Genomic DNA, 19,544 nt, shown 5'->3' with positions numbered 1-19,544 from the left:
TTGAAGCTTTAACATTTTCCTAATACTTATTCCTATTTATGCATATGACGAATTTTTATTATATAGTAGGCTAGGTTTTTTTTTCAGTGAATTCTTTTATATATCAAAATTAATTATATTCTCAACGTTATGTTTCTGTATCTTCTCTTTTGTTTACATGCTTCTACTGCAAGATTCAAATAGTAGTAGTAGTAGTAGTAGTAGTAGTAGTAGTGTATCTATATTATGTCAAGTTAAGAGCATTGATTAACGGAATACAATAAATAACATCAACAACAAAGCTTTAAAATGCACCCTCTTCCCCCTTCCTTTCTCACCCACCTCTCCATCCACCTCTCCTCCACCCCTTACCTGTCCTCCTCCACCTCCATTCTTTCCTTCCCCCACGCCCTTCCATCCCCATCCACCTCTTTTCCACCCCTTAACCTGTCCTCCTCCACCTCCATTCTTTTCCTTCCCTCACACCCTTCCATCCCCATCCACCTCTCCTCCACCCCTTAACCTGTCCTTGCTCACCATTCTTTTCCTTTCCTCACGCCCTTCCATCCCCATCCACCCCCTTCTCTACCCCTTAACCTGTCCTCCTCCACCTCCATTCTTGCTCACCTTTTCCCTTTCTCACACTTCCTATAATTACCATTTTTCACCTCTTCAGCTTCCTTGTTATCCTTCTGTTATTCCCTCACAGCCACTCCGTTTCTCTTTCTCCTTCTTCCATCTTCATCATCACCGCCTTTCACCTCTACATCCTCTGTTACCTCTTTTTTTCCACTGCTGTCATTATTCTCTCCCACATCGTCTCCATCTTTCTTTCTCCTCCTCTGTTCATTTGTCATAGCCGTTTGAGTGTCTTCTATTTTTTTTATTTCTTATCATTCTCTTCTGTTTTTTCTACTCTGTGTGTGTGCCGTAAACCATCCCTCTTTCTCCTCGATCTAGTCACTCTTCTTAGTCTTTTTTTCTATCTCTTCTCATTCTCCTATTTATCTTGTCTTTCTTCTGTGTGTGTGTGTGTGTGTGTGTGTGGAGGGGAGGTGGGGGGCGTTAAACCTTTCCCCTCATTCACATCCTCACCTCCGTTTCTCATAGCATATCACAGCATCTTTATCCCAGTTGCCCCTTTTAGTCATTCAATTTTCTTTTTATGTACCTCATTCTCCTCTTTCTCTTATCTTTTCATGCTGTAAAAACTTTCCTCTCTCTTCTTGTCACTACTAAGTCTTCTTTCTTTATCTCCTCTCATTCTCCTCCTCTTTCTTTTATCTTTTCATGCTGTAAAAACTTTCCTCTCTCTTCTTGTCACTACTAAGTCTTCTTTCTTTATCTCCTCTCATTCTCCTCCTCTTTCTTTTATCTTTTTTCCTCTCTGTGTGTGGAGTAAAAACCTGTCCTTTAATTCACCCCCTCCGTTCCTTCCTCCTCCAGGCGTACGGCATCGTGTGGAAGGCCATCGACAGGCGCACAGGCGACGTGGTGGCGGTGAAAAAGATCTTCGACGCCTTCAGGAACGAGACGGACGCGCAGCGAACCTTCCGGGAGATCGTGTTCCTCCTCGAGTTTTCGTCGCACCCCAACATCATCCGCCTCCTCAACGTCCTGCGCGCTGATAACAACAAAGACATCTACCTGGTGTTTCAGTTCATGGGTGAGTGGGTTAATAGGTTGGGTTAAGCCCCGTTCACACTGTGCCGACTCTGGGCCACGACTACCCACGACTCTAGGGTACACGAGGTCTTGGGTGTTGATGTGAAAGGGTCGGGCATGTCTTGAAAGAGGTCTTGAGACTGTTGCCGAATGCTGCGTCGAATGTCTCAGACAGTCGGCATGACCCCAATAATACCTCCCCCCCTTCTTGGAGCGTGGGAACCAACTTGTCAAATGGAAAAGTCGCTGGGTTGTCGTGGCCCAGAGTCGGCGCAGTGTGAACGGGGCTTTAGGGTAGGTTAGGTGGTTATGTTGGGTTAGGGTAGGTTACGTTGGATTAGGTTAACTTAGCTTGGGTTAGGGTAGGTTACGTTGGATTAGGTTAACTTAGCTTGGGTTAGGGTAGGTTACGTTGGATTAGGTTAACTTAGCTTGGGTTAGGGTAGGTTACGTTGGACTAGGTTAGGTTAGGTTGGGTTAGGGTAGATTACGTTGGATTAGGTTAGGTTGATTTAGGGTAGGTTACGTTGGATTAGGTTGCGTTAAGGTTACGTTGGATTAGGTTGCGTTAAGGTTACGTTGGATTAGGTTAGGTTGGGTTAGGGTAGGTTACATTGGATTAGGCTGCCTTAGGGTTACGTTGGATTAGCACTTTAACACTATAACTTTACATTCCTCCTTTGCTATATAGTGCCACCATACACACACACATAGAAACATAACAGCTTGCGGGAAGAGGTGGTGAATGCGAGCAGTGTCCAATAAATGAAGGAAAGGCTGGATAAATGTAGTTATGGAGACGGGACTAGAGTTTATTTCGGGCCCGGTAGACTTCAAACAGGTAAATACAAATAGGTAAACACATGCATACCAAACATAGGAGAACCTCTAATACATCTAACATTCCCTGCTCACCTGTTAATTAATCCCATACCTTAGACTGGTCACATTTTGCTTTATTATCATTAGCTCTACCATCATCATCATCATCATCATCACCATCATCATCAGCCCTGCAGCCAGCAATAACTCTTCCAATTAATCACAGCTCCCATTTTCTTTTTTTTTTTCTTTTTTCTTTTTCTTCATCCACATAAAGATAATCTGAAGATGATGGGCGTGTCATCTTCTTGTTATCCCTGTTTGTCTTTGTCATTATCTCTCTCTCTCTCTCTCTCTCTCTCTCTCTCTCTCTCTCTCTCTCTCTCTCTCTCTCTCTCTCTCTCTCTCTCTCTCTCTCTCTCTCTCATCTCTTCTATCTTTTCCTTTCATCTTTTCCTCATAAATCAAAGGCAATTTTCTTCTCTCCTACTTATCATTTTCTATTCATCTTTTTTTTTTTTGTCCCTTCCATCCAATCATCTTTCCTACTCAAATCAAACCCATTTTCTGTTTTTTTTACTTCATTCTTTTCTTTCTTTTTACTTTTACTACTCAAATCAAACCACTTTTTTTTTCTTTTTACTTCATTCTTCCTTTTCTTTCTTTTTTTCTTCCTTTTCTTTCTCTTTTTCTTCCTTTCTACATCATTCTTCCTTTTCTTTCTCTTTTTCTTCCTTTCTACTTCATTCTTCCTTTTCTTTCTCTTTTTCTTCCTTTCTACTTCATTCTTCCTTTTCTTTCTCTTTCTTCTTCATTCTTCCTTTTCTTTCTCTTTTTCTTCTTTTCTACTTCATTCTTCCTTTTCTTTCTCTTTCTTTCTTTCTTCATTCTTCCTTTTCTTTCTCTTTTTCTTCCTTTCTACTTCATTCTTCCTTTTCTTTCTTTTTTCTTTCTTTCTACTTCATTCTTCCTTTTCTTTCTTTTTTCTTTCTTTCTACTTCATTCTTTCTTTTCTTTTTTCTTTCTTTCTACTTCCTTTTCCCTTTTTTATTTTTTATTCCTTTTTTTGTGTTTAATTTTGCATTTGAGTAACTTTTTTATCTTTTTATTTCATTTTCTTTTGTTTTCTTCTTTTTCTCATTTATTCTTTCTTTGTGCTTAATTTCGCATTTATTAGTGACTTTTTTTATTTTGCTATTGTTTTTTTCCTCTTTATTTCAACATTTTTCATTTTTACATTTTATTTTGAGCGTACAATTTTACTTTCTTTCTAATTAATTCTTTCTTTTCTTTATATTATTTTACTTTTTTCATCTTAAGTTTTACATTTTATTTTGCATGTATGAGTTTGCTTTCTTTCTTCTTCATTCTTCCTTTTATTTCATTTCTTTTTACTTTTCTATTTTTATTCTTTATTTTTGCTCTATTTTTCATCTATGAGTATTTTTTCTTTATTTCATTCTTTTTATTCACTTTTTTTCTTTTTTCTTTTGTTTGTTTGAGTAACTTAAGGTTGCTTTCTTTGATTATTGTTGTCGGTTTTCCTTCCATCTATTCATTTTACGGGTATTTGATTCATATGAGGAGGACAAATGATACTAATTTTTCTCTCTCTCTCTCTCTCTCTCTCTCTCTCTCTCTCTCTCTCTCTCTCTCTCTCTCTCTCTCTCTCTCTCTCTCTCTCTCTCTCTCTCTCTCTCTTCACAATGCCATCAGTTACTTACCCATCTTTCCTCTCCATCCACAGAGACAGATCTTCACAATGTCATCAAGAAGGGCAATGTTCTGGAGGACATCCACAGGCGGTATATCATGTACCAGCTGTTCAGGGCCGCACGGTACCTCCACTCGGGCTCCGTAATCCACAGAGACCTGAAGGTAACGTGGTGTATGCATTTTTTTTTTTTTTTTTGTGTGTGTGTGTGTGTGTGTGTGTGTGTGTGTTGGATTTGTGTTTGTGGCACAAGATTTAGTCATCCAATAATTTCACCTTACTTCTAATAATTTTCTGCATTGGTCATTCAACGAAGCACAAGGAATGTCACTCATGCCTCCCTCGTCTCCCAACCCACAGCCGTCCAATCTCCTCGTGGACAGCGACTGCCATGTCAAGGTTGCAGACTTCGGACTGGCCCGTTCAGTGGAGCCCAACGCCCACATAGAGCCCCAGGGAGACCCCACGCTGACCAACTATGTGGCGACCAGGTGGTACAGGGCCCCCGAGATTCTGCTCAACTCTAAGAGGTGATTTACATAGATTTATATTCAGATCACACAGACCCTATGGTCCAGACAGGTGGTCTGTCCTTAAATCTAAGTGAAATTACATTAATCATATGGCACCAAAACTTGGAATTTCTACTTTAGTAAATATTAAGTTGGTGGAAGTGCCAAACGAGCTTGATTTTAAAGGAGTCAATTGTATTGCACTGGACCACTGGAGGTGATAGCTTATTCCATTCTCACACTACAACGTTGGTAAAGAAAAATTTGGTGCAGTCTGAATTTACTTGTTTACATTTAAGTTTTGTGCCACTATTCCTCGTTTGCAAAGTGTCATTGATTATAAACAATTTTGATTTGTCTACATTCGTAAATCCATTAAATATTTTAAAACATTCGATCAGTTTTCCTCGGAGGTGACATTTCTCAAGAGAGAACATGTTAAGGGTTGAGAGCCTTTCGTCACAAGGTTTGTTGCCCAAAGAAGGGATCATTTATTTTGCCCGACGTTGAACACCTTCTAATTCAGCAATGTCTTTTGCATGGTGGGGAGACCATAACTGTACCGCATATTCCAAATGGGGTCTGACTGAACTATTACAAAGTGGAAGTATTACATCTTTATTTTTTAATAAAAAGTTTCTTTTATTGAATCCCAGCATTTACTTCACTTTATTAGTGCCTCGATCCATTGCTGTGAGAATTTTAGGTTTGACGCTATTTTGACACTCAGGTCCGTGAGGCATTGAACACTTTTGAGTTAAATGCCATGCATTTCGTAATCGAACCTCTTATTTCTTGTTCCAACTTGAAGAACCTGGCACTTATCTACATTAAAGGGCATCTCTCATTTATCAGACCAAGCTGAAATTTCATGCAAGTCTTCTTGGAGGCTTTGTCTGTCTTCGTCAGTGAGAACCAAGTTACCAGTCTTTTTGTCGTCTGCAAATTTACTAATGAGATTATTGAGTCCAACGTCCACATCGTTTATGTAAGTAATGAACAGCACTGGGCCATGAACCAAGCCCTGAGGGGCACCACTAGTGACAGGTGCCCACTCTGAGTTAAATCTGTTGATCATCCCTCTTTGCTGTCTGTTGCTCAACCAATTTGCGATCCATTGGTGTACTTGACCGTCAATACCTAGTTGCTTTAATTCATAAAGTAATTTATGGTGTGGAACTTTATCAGATGCTTTCTGGAAATCAAAATAGACTATGACCAGTGATTTGGTTATGTCATATACTGAAAAGAGGTCATTATAAAAGGTCAGTACTTTTGTTAGGCAGGATCTCTTGTTACAGAAGCCATGTTGTGAATCTTTAAAATTAATGAGTGACTTTCAAGATAACTAACAATTTTGTCTCTAATTATGCTCTCGAGTAGCTTACCTTCAATTGAAGTTAAACTAATGGGCCTGTAATTACCTGGTATTTTTTTTATCTCCTTTCTTAAAAATCTGTGTTACGTTAGTCTTTTTCCAATCTGAAGGGACGATGCCTTGTCACAGAGATAGTGAGAGAGATAGTGATGGAGTTTAAGATAGAGAGTTATTAATATGTACTTGACTTTGATTAGAGAATTATATGGTATTTGAATTACTTGATGTAGATTAGAGGGTTGTGCACGAGCATAATATTATGAGCCTTCTTGAATTATTATTATCATTATTATTTTTTTATTACATTATACCATCACCTCCATTCCACCATCACCTCCTCACCTTCAATATTTATCATTACCATTATTATTTCTCTCACAATCACTGCATCATCACCTCTTCTACCAGGGATGGAGTATTTGTTTTTGGTATTCATATTCAAATACATTTGAACACTGAATTTGGGTGTATTCTTATTGGGTGTATTCTTAATTGTATTTGAATAATTATTGATAGAAATCAGTATTCTCATTTATATTCGATTACAAGGGAAAAGTATTTGTATTCTGTGAAATATCTGATGAATACTTCTGAATTTATTATCAGAAATAGAAGCCGTTATTCTTTACAACTCTAGCCTCCTTGACGGACGTGTAATTGTCGTGTATAGTACAGGTTAACGAGCTCATTTTACTGCTGCATAACTTTAGAACAGTGCTATACCCAGTTGTGTCAAGAAGGTATTTTTCAATAAAAAATATTCATGAATGTATCCATGAATACTTTTAAGAAGTATTTATATATGTATACGAATTAAAACCAATTCAGTGAATTCAAATTCGTATTTGTATTCGTTGGAATTTGAAGTATTCATATATGCATTTGGATACACAACTCTTGTATTCACTCCATCCCTGCATCCTGCCATCACCCCCTCTTCTCCTCACCACTCTCACCACCACCACCATCTCACCTCCAAAACATATCATTATCATTATTGTTTTTATTACTAACACCATACCATCACCTTCATTACCATCACCACCACCACCACCACCTCATCAACACACTCATCACCACCACCTCATCATTATCATTACTATTTCTACACTACATTATTCATTACACTGTACTTTTACCCCCTTGCCACCACCACCACCACCACCTCTTCCTCACCACCACCTGTTCAGCACCACCACTTCATCATTATCATTACTCTTTCTACACTACATTTATTTCTTGCACTGTACTTTTCATCCTCATTTCACTACCATCATCTCTTCATCAACACTATCACCTCCACCACTCACCACCACCACCACCACAGGTACACACTCGGGGTGGACATGTGGAGTTTGGGCTGTATCCTCGGGGAGATGCTGCTTGGGAAGCCCATGTTTCCGGGTTCCTCCACCATCGACCAGATTGAGCGGATCATGGCTGTCATTCCTCCACCCGCAAGAGATGGTAAGGCTCTTTTCTCCTCCTCCTCCTTCCACACCACCATCAACTCCTCTTCTCTTGCCTCCTTCCTCCAGTGCATCCTCCCAGGTAACCAGGTAACTAGGAAGCCTCTCGCCCCCTTGCTTACTTTTTCAGGAACAAGAGTGAGTGATCACATTTGCTTTTTTCTCCTTTTGTTTTGTTGTGAGTTTTTTTCCTCCCTTTTCCTCTTCCTCCTTTTGTTTCTGAGTTATTTTCTTTTTGTCCTCCCTCCTCTTCCTCTTCCTCCTTTTGTTTTGTTCTGAGATCTTTTTTTCTTTTTTCCTCCCTTCTCTTCCTCCACACAGTTGATAAGGCTTTCATAGAGGTGGTGTGGGTATTGCCAGGTGAAAAACAGTCATGAGAACCTGACTAATCTTTGTGACCTTTGGAAACACTTGTTGTGAGACCCAAAAGTATCAGAGACGTCTTAATACTTATACCTAATACTAATACTACTAATGCTACTATCTACTACTACTACTACCACCACCTAACACTTATATTCAGTACTTATAACTAATACCTTCTTCTCCTGATCCCAGACCTGCACCACGTCTCCTCGCAGTACGCCTCCACGCTGCTCAACAAGCCTCACGGCGGCCGCGCACCCAAGACTCTCAGGGACCTTCTGACCGGGGCGCCTCCTGATGCCATTGACCTCCTGGAGAAGCTCATGGTCTTCAACCCCGACAAGAGACTGACAGCTGAGCAGGCCCTGAGGCACCCCTATGTGGCCAGGTGGGTGTTGGGGGTAGGGGTTCTTAGGGTGTTGAGGAGCTGAAGAAGTAAATTCTGCCCCTAAGGAGTATTGAAGGAAAGGAAATTGATGGAAGAGGACAAAGAGGAAAAGAACTCATAACAAAAGGAGGAGGAAGAGAGGAAAAGGAAGTTAATATCTGCCTTTTAAAAATTTAGGAAGGAATGAAAATGGGAGGAAAAGATAGTCAGTCAGTCAGTATGTTTAGGGAATGAATTACACAGACTCTTGTTATTAGTCAGTACAATCACCAGAGCCTTGAAGCTATTGTGGATGTTGTGGGGTGTTTTGGGGTGAGTGAGGTGCAGGAAGGGTAGAATGTGTGGAGGTCAAGGCAGAGAAAGAACCAAATAAGGAGAGGGATTCAAAACCTTCTTGATTAGAGAACTAGTACTGACATACAGAAAAAAGCTAAAAAATGTAGAAAAAGACCTTTGTCCTGCAGTGGCTAATGACTGCTGATGACTAATGACTAATGACTAATGACTATCTAGTGACAGTTGATGATGATGATGACTGATGAAGGAGGAGGACCCACGTTTCCTTCCTCCTCCTTCACCCAACTTGTCAAATATGTCCTTACAAAAATGGTGGTGATGACAGCATGTGTAGGTTCTTGTTGGGTGGCCACAGAGCCTGTCATAAGGTTTTCAATGGTTCCACAGGTTCCGCAACACAGCAAATGAACCGTGCCTTGCCAGAGCCGTGGTGCCTTGCCTCAGGGATGACATACAGCTCAGCGTTGATATTTACCGCAACAAACTCTACGAACTCATCGCGTCACGCAAGACTCGACTCCGCAACTCCACCAGCAGCGAGCGGATCGGTGATGGAAACACAGGCGGAATGAGAACCCCCTCCTCGTTCAGCGCCCTCAGCACACAGGCCAGAAGACCATCCCAGCCCACAGCTTTGCCAGGGAGCAGCCCAGCGAGAAGCAGCAACAGCAACCATCACAGCACAAGTCAGTCTGGCCAGCCCATCAAAGTCAAGGTTGTGGCCAGGAAGGTGGAGCGGCCAGCAGTGTCCAGGGTGGAGGAGGGTGGCCGGCGCTCGTCCAAGGATAGTGATAAGTCCTCCGCCAAGTCCAACAGTAGTTCCTCTAGTCCAGGGAGCAGCGGCAGGCACAAGTCCATATCCCCGCCCCTCTCCAGACCTGACCAGAGGCACCACCACCACCACAACCATCACAGTCACCACTCAGGTATGAAGGCAGCCACTCATCCAGCCTCCTCATCAGGCAGCCAGCCAGTTAGTCAGTCAGTCAGTTAGCCAGTTACCCATGCAGCCTCTCCACTAACATAGCTATCAGTCACCACTCAGGTATGAAGGCGTCAATCATCCAGCCTCCTCGTCAGTCAGCCAGCCAGTTAGCCATTCAGTCAGTCAGCCAGCCAGTTAGCCATTCAGTCAGTCAGCCAGCCAGTTAGCCATTCAGTCAGTCAGCCAGCCAGTTAGCCATTCAGTCAGTCAGTCAGCCAGTTAGTCATTCAGTCAGTCAGTCAGCCAGTTAGTTGTTCAGTCAGTCAGTCAGTCAGTTAATTGTTCAGTCAGCCAGTCACCCATGCAGCCTCTCCACCATCCACCAACACAGCCATCAGTCACACTTAGGTATAAAGCTTATCTAGCTTTCTTGTCAGTCAGCCAGTTAGTCAGTCAGTCATTTGGTCAGTAAGGCATGCAGCTTCTTAATTAATTTATGGGTCATTCAACTAGTCTGTATCAGTCACTTTCAACTCATCAGCCAGTCAGTCAGTTAATCCACCAGTCAGTAAGTCAATGAATCAGTTAGTTAGTCAGCTAGCTCACTTATTCATTCACTCACACAAGGACTAATATACTCACTCATTTTACTTATTAGCTGGCACAATCACCATAGCTCTTAGTTTTGCACTTTAGTAATAAGAATATGACTCTTTCAGATTGCTACTTTTAATCACAATAGCCTCACATAACTTCTCCAAAGCTGAATAAAGCATCACATCTTAAGTGAGGGAAGTGAACATCCATAGTCTAATTTCTCATAAGGATGTAACTTTATATTTAACAGTAAAGGAGGCAAACCAACTCATGGAAATACACACAAAAAAAAGTCAAGTGCTGCTTCAAAATAAAAATAAAAGAAAAAAGCTCTCAGTAAAGAGAACAAATGCTTCAGTGCTGCTTTCAGAATACGAATAAAAGGATAAAAAGCCTCTAATATCATTCCTATACATTCTTATGCAGTAATGGAATCAGCTCAACCACACACAAAAAAGACCACTTACTGCTTTTGAAATGAGAGTAAAATAAAACAGCCCCCCATATCCCATTCTTAAACTCCATCCACACACACACAGAGACTCACAGCAACTTGGGACAGAGGCACCGAAGCTTGGACGGCTTCAACAACAACATCACCACCAACAACAACAATATGGTCGGCCCCGTGGCGCACTCTGGCGGGGTGACGGTAACCTTAGCAGCAGCAGGTGGTGGTGGTGGAGGTACAAGCTCAGGTGAGAAGCGTGGGCCGTTCACTCGCTCTGTGTCCCTCACCTTCCCTGCTGCTAGTGAGGGCTCACCACCCACCACCAAGGTTGTCACTAGCTATAACAGACAAGTGAGTATGCTGCCACCTTGCACCCACCTAGCTGATCACTGTGTGTGTGTGTGTGTGTGTGTGTGTGTGTTGTAAGTCTTGTTTTGTGTTTCCTGCAGGTTTGTCAAGCAAGAAAAGTATGCAGGAACAGGTTATGTTGAACATCTGACCAGTAATTGCATTAATACCAAAAAAATGACCTGTGAGGGACAGAAACTTATTTACAGAAAAGCATGAAAATATAGCCTTTCACTCCCACATTTCTGTCATGACTAGTTAGAAAGTCAACAGTCAACAAACAAATAAAATAACATGAATATTATTTAAATAAATTGTGATATATCAAGTTCTCCTAAGCATTGAAAGCAGGAATGAAAGCTGGTGTATGCCTATGATATACAGGATTAATGTTCACCAAGCTAATATTTCAGAAATGATATATTGACATGCTTTACACCCTTATTATTCATTCAAGTACATTCCAGATTTTCTTGTATGCATTCCTGGCACATGTTTTTAAAAGGCGCTGAATATCGTGAATGTCCGTCATCCTCTTCATCTGTCTGACGCCAGGTTTTCCCTAAATCCCATGAGAGGTTAGATGGTCGATGATATGCTTCTATTTCTGTCCATTGCCTCAGCTTCTCCAATGCCCAATGCTGCCACATCTTCAATGGGTGGAATACATAAATAAATGAAGCGTATACAGAGAGGTAATGAATGAATAAGTGTTGAGGGTATTCAGCACTGTAAAGAGACCATCACCTAGCCCGTCACTCACACACTGCTCACCCGTGTTGCACCTGTGTGTGGCACCTGTCACTACACTGGTCACCTGGAATCTTGATAATTATCCTGTGTTGGTGTTTACTGTGTGTGGTTTGTTGTTTTGTTATTTCGTGGATGTTTATGTGCTAAGGTAATGTGTGTGTGTGTGTGTGTGTGTGTGTGTGTGTGTGTGTTAAGATAAGTACAAATATTTCCTTGGCTTCATTTAATATTTACCTATTTTCTTAACCCCATGACACAAGGGATGAAGTAAGTAAGAAAAACAAAATAGACAGAGCATCATACACAAAATAATAATAAGAATAAACCAACAAATAAAAATCTGATTAAACAAGAAAACTAACCACAAGAGTAACAGAATCTGCCATCAAATTAGCAACAACATCTTTATTTATCCGTTGCAGACAGCGGCTCAGAAGACAAGTCCTAATAAACGATCCCCTTCCACTGTGTCTCCTGTGAACAGCGGACATAGAGGAGGAGGAGGAGGAGGCTTAGGCAACATCACCAACAACATCACCTCCGCCACAGGCATTGGGGTGGTAAGTGGTGGTGGTGGGTACAGTCGCTCACCCACCAAGTACTCATCCACCACTTCTGCCAATGGCTACACTAGTAAGGCCTCTCATCCGCTCTTTGCCACCTACTCCCAACATGCCACCATCTCCTCCACAGCCTACAGGGAGCTGCGGCAAGGTGTGAAGTGAGGGACTGAGGTGTGAGGCTGGTTCTTATCCTCCTCTTTCTCGCCTTTATCCAGCCTCTTCATCCTCTCCTTTCTCTTTGCATTTTTTGTTCAATTGGTTTTCCTTATGGTTCTGTTTCTCCTCTTAATCCAGCCTCCTATCTTTATCCTTTTCTTTTCATGTTGTGTCATTTGTTTTCTTTTTTTATAGTTGTTATTTTCGTCATTTACAACATTTAGCCTTCTATTCCTTATCTCCTCCCATTTGTTTTTGTTTTTTCTCCTTATCCAGCCTCCTCCTCCTCTTCTTCTCTTGGTGTCTTTTGTTCTGTTGCCTTTCTTTATAGTTTGTTTTTTCCTTCCTTCTTATTCTTTTCATCATCATTTAGTCTTCTCTTCCTTATCTCCTCTCATTTGTATGGTTCTGTTGCTCCTTTTTATTCAGCTTCCTCTTTCTTATCCTCATATTTTCTTATTGTGTCATTTTTTCTTGTCTTTATCATTTGTTTTCTCCTTTCTTTTTATTGTTGTTCTCTTCAGCACAATGCAGTCTTCTCTTCCTTCATCTCCTCTCTTTTCTATCATGTCACTTGTTCATTTTCTTTATGGTTCCTTTTCTTCTTTCTCCTTTATGTCCATTCTTCTAGTATTTTTTTATTGTCTTTAATTTTCCTTACCTTTCTTTTCTCCATCCAATTCATTATCTACTTTTCCTTCTCATTCCCTCCTTCAATTTCTTTTCCTGTTGTGTACATTCCTAAAAAAAGGGCATTTGTTTGCCATACAACCCCACGTAGTGTGATCTTGATACACACACCCACACACCCACATATGCACAATTATTTCTAAGGCTGCACTTGTAGAACATTAACTACTAGTGTAAGAACCATTTGTACCACTAGTTCTGTACTTTTCATCAACTACTACTACTTCTACTTTATATACTCATCTACTCAAGGAGCATAAATGTATGACTTCAAAATACATATTGCATTATTCAGGCTTCCTCACTCCAGTGCATCCACTATTTCATCCCATATCCACTTCTCCCCTTCCCTTGCATCTCTCAAAGGAGGGTGACTAAGGCAGTGTGATGTTGCTTCTCCTCTGTCCATTTACTTCATCCTCACACACTGCATCCGTCCCATTCCCCTGCCCACCCTTCATAGCCTTCAATTATTCCTATTACTTTGTCTCTCCTGTTCACCTCAGTCACATTACATACATACATAGCTCAGTGCATTATCTTTAGTAGTTGCAGCAGCTTAATGATAATGGTTATGTCTATACATATTTGTACATACATACCTCTACATAGTCAAGTTTTGTAAGAAGAGAGCTGAAATTTATTATCTTATCCTCCTTGTACAATGTTCTCAGTTCCCTAATAGTGAGAAGAAAAAGAAGAAAGGCAAAAAAAAGCATCAGTAAGGGTTTTCTGTGCCATAGAAGACATTCATCCACATTAGTGATATAATTTATTCCTCAGCTAGTCCAGTCGTCAGCACCAGTATAGCATTCCTTTGTATGGTGGTTTATGTTTGCATTTATTGAGGGTCAAGTGATTTTTTTTCTCCTGAAATAAGCCATAACTCATCCATGCATCCTGAACATACATAGATAGTCAGTGAGGTGGAGTGAGTAGTGTCATATATCCTGTCAAGGTTCAATATCAGGGCTTAGTTTTAAACGCAGCCGAGTGGGTGTGTTTGCGCTGTGACTGCCTTACACAACAGCATATATTTTTCTAAATGTCCGCCATTGCCTGCAGAAAAAAGCAACAGCAGTTTGTACACGACATTTCACCCAGTTTTCCTGTCAGGAAAATATTAACTGGAAGAAAAAAAGAGCCAAAGTATGAAAATGAAATAATCAAAATGGCAAAGGTTTTATCAGTTTTTATTTTGGTATTGTTTGAGTTTTTGGATCTTGGCTCAAACTGCCAGAGATTTTCTTTGATGTGAGCTCTAATTAGAAGTGAATAAACCTTAGACCTACACCCACAGGGATGGTGGCCTTCACTTGTAGTATGTTACAGTGCAAGGGTGTAATGGCTGCATTTTTATGTACTTGGTTCAGAATTCCACGCTTGAGTTGTTTACAGATAGGTCTTCTTGATACATTTGTTTCTAAAAATGTTGGTGGCTAAGAGAAGAGAAAACAGGTTAATTGAAGCATTTTTGTGGCTGTACATCTTTTGGGGAGGGTAGGAGGCAATCCCTTTGAAGATGGAGGAAGAGAAGCACTCAGGGTGGCCAGTTCTCTCTCCTCACTTTCAAGACCGTACATCTTTTAGGGGAGGAAATGAAGTGACTCCCTTAAAGATGGATGTAGAGAAGTACTGAGGATGACTAATGATATGTATTACTTCCATACCTGTATCTTTTTTTGGGTAGGAATGAGTACTCCCTTTAAGATAGACACAGAAAAGAACTTTGGAAGAGCAATGTTCTCTCCCTCTAGGACACCAGAATGCATGTGAAGTGTGTTTGCCTCTGTGCCTCCCCTCAGTACCTCTAATGATTTGGTGAACAACTCACTCCAATTTGGTAAATAACTCGCTGTCAGGAGCTGCCACGTTTAGGCTGTCTGACCTCTTGTAGTCTCCTTATATATAATATGGAGCTCCCCTCAGCCCCACAGGTCCTTTACTACTCCCAAGGCACATGACAATCATTTGCATTAAGCACAGGCTGACACTTTATAGCCTTCCTAGCTACACAATGGCTGAGATGAGAGCTGTGTGGCATTGTTTGTACATGTATAAAAGATAATGCTAGTTTTTCCTTCAGTGGAATACTCACCAAATTCATTTAATGGCCAACAGTTGATTTAGTCTTTTAGTCACTTAGTGCCTTAGATGAGAGTTTGTGGTATAATTTTATCTTTTCTCTGCATATATCCAAGACATAACAAGACTGATTTCTATCAGCTGCTCTTGGCAAAATCTGTTCTGTGTATTGTCAGCATGTAAGTTCCTTAGACCAGCCCTTTTTAGATAGTGGTAAATTTTGATTTGTGCGTCTTCTTATGGCAGCCTCATAGTGTCTCTTTGTCTGAGAGGCCCACAACTCACAACTGTAGGGGAACACAGAGGCAAGCACATCAGTCTTTCTGTGCACTATTTTGTTTTGTCTGTGCCACACTCACACTTGCAAGATGTTTGACTGTCATTACTTCTGAAGAAGCCATATTACATTATATATCATTAGCAAGGCATTGACATAAGAGCAATCAGTAGTGTCTGTTGGTAGACTTGTACAAACATTAGTTGTCAAGTCAACAATGTTAACTTTAGTCATAAACGAAGTGCATTTATCCATAACTTACACAATGTATCATACCTAAACCCTCCAGTCTGGCATGTTACACTGACTGAGATGTTGAGGAAATGTCAGACACGTGGACTGTGCAAAGACAGGTGTGTAGCACAGTGAGAGGCGGTGATACAAGGATGCCATGCAGTACACATGTGCCTTGCCGTCTGAGCCTTAACTATAGTCACCACCACCCAGCTAGGCCCTCCGTGACCCTCTACCCAAAGTTGTGAGGGTCACTAATCTTTATCAACTTTAGCTCTAATCCCTCTTCACATTCACTGATCACCTCTTGTATAATTTATGTGAGAGTATTTCATGGGTTTATTTTAACTAATATGGACACCAAAAAATAACCTCAACCAATTAATGACCACTCTCGGGAAAGGGTTGGGGTTAGGGGCTAGCTGGCTGGTGGTAACTACAACAGGTCCCTCCATGTTGTCCCTCCAGCTGTGTCCAGGCACCCACTCTGCTGGCTGTTGGGTGACCGACCTCCCTCTCCAAGTCAGAAGACTGCCACTACATCCCTGTACTTAAATATATGTACAAATGATAAAGGAGGGGGTGGAATGATGGAAATGTCAGAAATATACACTGTCAGCCATGTTCCTTGTCATTTTGTCAGCTGCAGTGGGTCATAAAGTTGTGTAATGTTTCAGTCCACCTGTTACTTTGTAGATGTATGTGAAGAAAAAGGAGGTCAGGGATATACTGATTAGATATTTCTTTAAGATGATGTTCTGTAACTATGCCACTCTTAGCTGGAAAGTCCATGAGTCCCATGTATTGCAAGAGAAGGTTTTGTTCCCTGCCCCCATGAAGGAGTGTGGGCAGCCAGGCCTACTTGGCAAGGGAAAACTCTGGTTCTCAAGGCAGTTTTCATAGGCTTGTTATTAGCCTCAAAAATATTAAAAAAAGCATAAACTTTACAGTTTTCTAACTTTGCAGAAGCTTCTTTTTCATTCCAAAGTAGATAATATATGAATTCATTCTTAATTAACATGAACATTTTAATGGTGGAAAATTATAAAGAAATCAGTTTATTATTTTCCCTCTTTTCATAAGTAATGCATGGACAGCAAACTTTATAAGCAGTGATTTTTTTTTCCTGTGTCAAGTTAAAATAGATACAGTGGAGACTCGATACTCGAACTTAATTTGTTCCAAATGGCTGTTCGAGTATCAAAAAGTTTGACTTCCAATACCTATAAATCAGGTAATTCGTTCTAACCTTAGCAAAACCTTAAGTTTACAAAAATTTCAATGTAATTTATTTTTTAATTTTGATATGTACTTACCGTAAGTAAAGGCTGGTGATGGATAACGTAGAAGAGGAGAGGAGGAGGAGGGAGGTTATTCGTCGGAGGACAAGTCACCGTCTGGTAACTCGTCTCCTGGTGTGATTCCTGTGAACCCACTAGTGGAGGGCTGTGGCTCACTAACACTTGCACTCTCGCTAGATTCCTTTTTCAACAAGAATCTGTCTAATGTGATCTGCCTTTGGCTTTTTTTCCAAATGTCTCTGAAATGCTGCATCAAATTTTCATCAAACTGGTTTATGTTTCTGTGTACGGCAGCAATATCAGGGTGGCACCTCTCCAAAAAGTTTCCCAACTCTGTCCACTGCTGCAAACATTTCTTGATCTCTGCAGTGGAGACTCTTTCCTTGCTGTTCCCCTCCTCCTCCCCTGAAGACAGCTCCTCAGTTACCTCCTGCAGCTGTTCCTGGTGAAGTTGACGCAGCTCGTCAGTGGTGAGGTCTTCAGAGTGTGCTTGCACCAGCTCCTCCACATCATCACTGTCCACCTCAATGCCTATGGCCCTCCCCAGAGACACAATGTCCTCCACCACAGCAGACTCCTGGACTGAAGGCTCAAAATCCTTGGCAGTCACACAGATCGGCCACAGATTTTTTCCAGGCAGACTGCAAGGACCTCACAGAAACTTGACCCCAGGCTTTATCTATAAGCCTTAGGCAGTGGAGGATATGGAAGTGATTCTTCCGAAACTTACTGTGCGCGAGAGGGTTAAGTTGCTTTTTCACACCCATCGCCACATCAGCTCCCTTAATGGCCTCCTTGTTCTTCAGTATGGTGGCTACTGTAGATTTCGCCATACCATACTCAGCTGCAAGATCGGTGATTCTTGCTCCTTTCTCGTATTTATCAATAATCTCCTTTTTCCGTTCAATGGTCGTCACTACATTCTTCATTTTAGGCTTATTTTCACCACTAATAAGCCTCTTTGGTGCCATTGTAAGTTTCTAAATGAAAAACCACAGACAGAACGCAGGAGAATATTGTTGTTCTCACGACCGCGGTGGGACAACTGGTGGTGGCCGGGAGGGAGAGGCCAGGAGCCTTTGTTTACAACCACGTGTGCGGACGTTCGAGTACCAGATATTTTTTCGAGTACCAAGTCGAACTTTTGCGTTCGAGCATCGAAAAGTTTGACTTACAAGACGTTCGAGTATTGAGTCTTCACTGTATTTGTGTTTCAACGTTTATATATACATTCTATGTAGAGATACATGCTAGGCAATAATGAAAAGAAAAAAATGTATATATGTACTTGACAAGTCAGTGCCTGGCATGAGACAGGCAAATAGCACTGTTGTGAACCATCCTCCTTGTCCCTCAATGTTGATTAATTACGACAAACAATAATTAAAGAACAAGGCGAGATGGAAGAACAGAAAAAAAGTGCAGATAAAAATAAAGTTAAAGCTAAATTTACACAAAGGAAAGAGTTGGCAGTGTCTTGAATTATGGAAGGCATTTTTTCTTACATGCATTTTACCTACAATTTGCTTTTTAGAAGGACTTTGGATGGTTCTCATGATTTTTTGGTGCATGACAGAAGGTCTTTCATGTAGCTCTTAAGGCCCTGCTTCTTGGGTTGGGTTGGGAGGGGAGGAAGAAAAGAAGGGTAGATAGGTATGTAGGTGGGTGTGCCATACAACACATAAATGGCTGAGTTTTGCACTTAAGCTGTGATATTATATGATTTTTTATTATTAATGTTACTGCTTGTTTTACTCATTTTCTTTTATTTATTGATTTACTCTACTTTCTATTTGCCAACTTTTTTTTGGTTGTTTTTTGTTTTACTTTTTTATCCTTTTCTGCTTCTTTCTTGCATGCCACTGTGTCTGGACAGGAAGAGGCATTATTATTATTATTATTATTATTATTATTATTGTTGATATTTTCTCACCTGCAGCATCAGTAGAGAGTATTGAAGCTCTGTACTGTTTCATTAGCCTTTAATTTGACTGTTTGTGCAATGGTACTGATCTCAACTAAGCTGCTTTTTTTTATTATCTTGGCCCTGTATGTCTGTGTGGTCATGTAATATATTGATATCATTCTTTGCTGTATAAATAAAGTAAGCCTTGACCCCATTACTATTACTACTACTACTATTACAATTATTATTATTATTATTATTATTATTATTATTATTATTATTATTATTATTATTGTTGCATACAATGTTCACTCACATGTCGATCGTATACCCAGTACGTATTTATTCCGATCTCAACAGTTTCTCCTTGTGTGATCTAAGACATATCCTAAATAAACATTAAACATCCTATTGAAAGTGTATCCTTTTCAATTATCTTTATGGGTCTCATTTCATCTTATTTGTTAAGCAAGTTGGTAATCACAATACTTTTTCATATAACATCAAAGGTGGGTGGGGATGTCATTATCAGCAGTACTAATTATGTATTACAAATTTTTATGAAGATAATCCATAAAAATGTTTACATCTCTTGCACTGATAAACTGATAAGAAAACTTCCTTCCTACAACTCTAAGGGTGCGGCCACACTGCACGCGGTTTGCTGG

At 40.6% G+C, this 19,544-nt stretch overlaps 1 protein-coding gene and 1 long non-coding RNA gene across 2 annotated transcripts in view; both read left to right on the top strand.

The window, feature by feature from the left end:
* Positions 1-19,287, top strand: part of LOC126980500 (extracellular signal-regulated kinase 2-like) — a 64,213-nt gene extending 44,926 nt beyond the window's left edge. Inside the window, exons 2-9 of the mRNA XM_050830462.1 lie at positions 1,426-1,645; positions 4,214-4,344; positions 4,541-4,710; positions 7,398-7,537; positions 8,098-8,293; positions 8,978-9,516; positions 10,652-10,914; positions 12,087-19,287. Coding sequence (XP_050686419.1) covers positions 1,426-1,645; positions 4,214-4,344; positions 4,541-4,710; positions 7,398-7,537; positions 8,098-8,293; positions 8,978-9,516; positions 10,652-10,914; positions 12,087-12,389 — 1,962 coding nt within the window. The 3' untranslated portion in view covers positions 12,390-19,287. The remainder of the gene's footprint in view (positions 1-1,425; positions 1,646-4,213; positions 4,345-4,540; positions 4,711-7,397; positions 7,538-8,097; positions 8,294-8,977; positions 9,517-10,651; positions 10,915-12,086) is intronic.
* LOC126980502 (uncharacterized) lies at positions 1,849-4,147 on the top strand. Its single transcript, XR_007733271.1, has 2 exons — positions 1,849-2,090; positions 2,192-4,147. It is a non-coding gene; the product is annotated as an uncharacterized LOC126980502 (long non-coding RNA).
* Positions 19,288-19,544: the final 257 nt, after the last annotated feature.

This window comes from Eriocheir sinensis, chromosome 44, assembly GCF_024679095.1.
Source record: "Eriocheir sinensis breed Jianghai 21 chromosome 44, ASM2467909v1, whole genome shotgun sequence".
NCBI classification, from domain to species: Eukaryota; Metazoa; Arthropoda; class Malacostraca; order Decapoda; family Varunidae; genus Eriocheir; species Eriocheir sinensis.
Note: the sequence above shows the minus strand (reverse complement) of the source record. Positions and strands in the feature narration are given on the sequence as shown.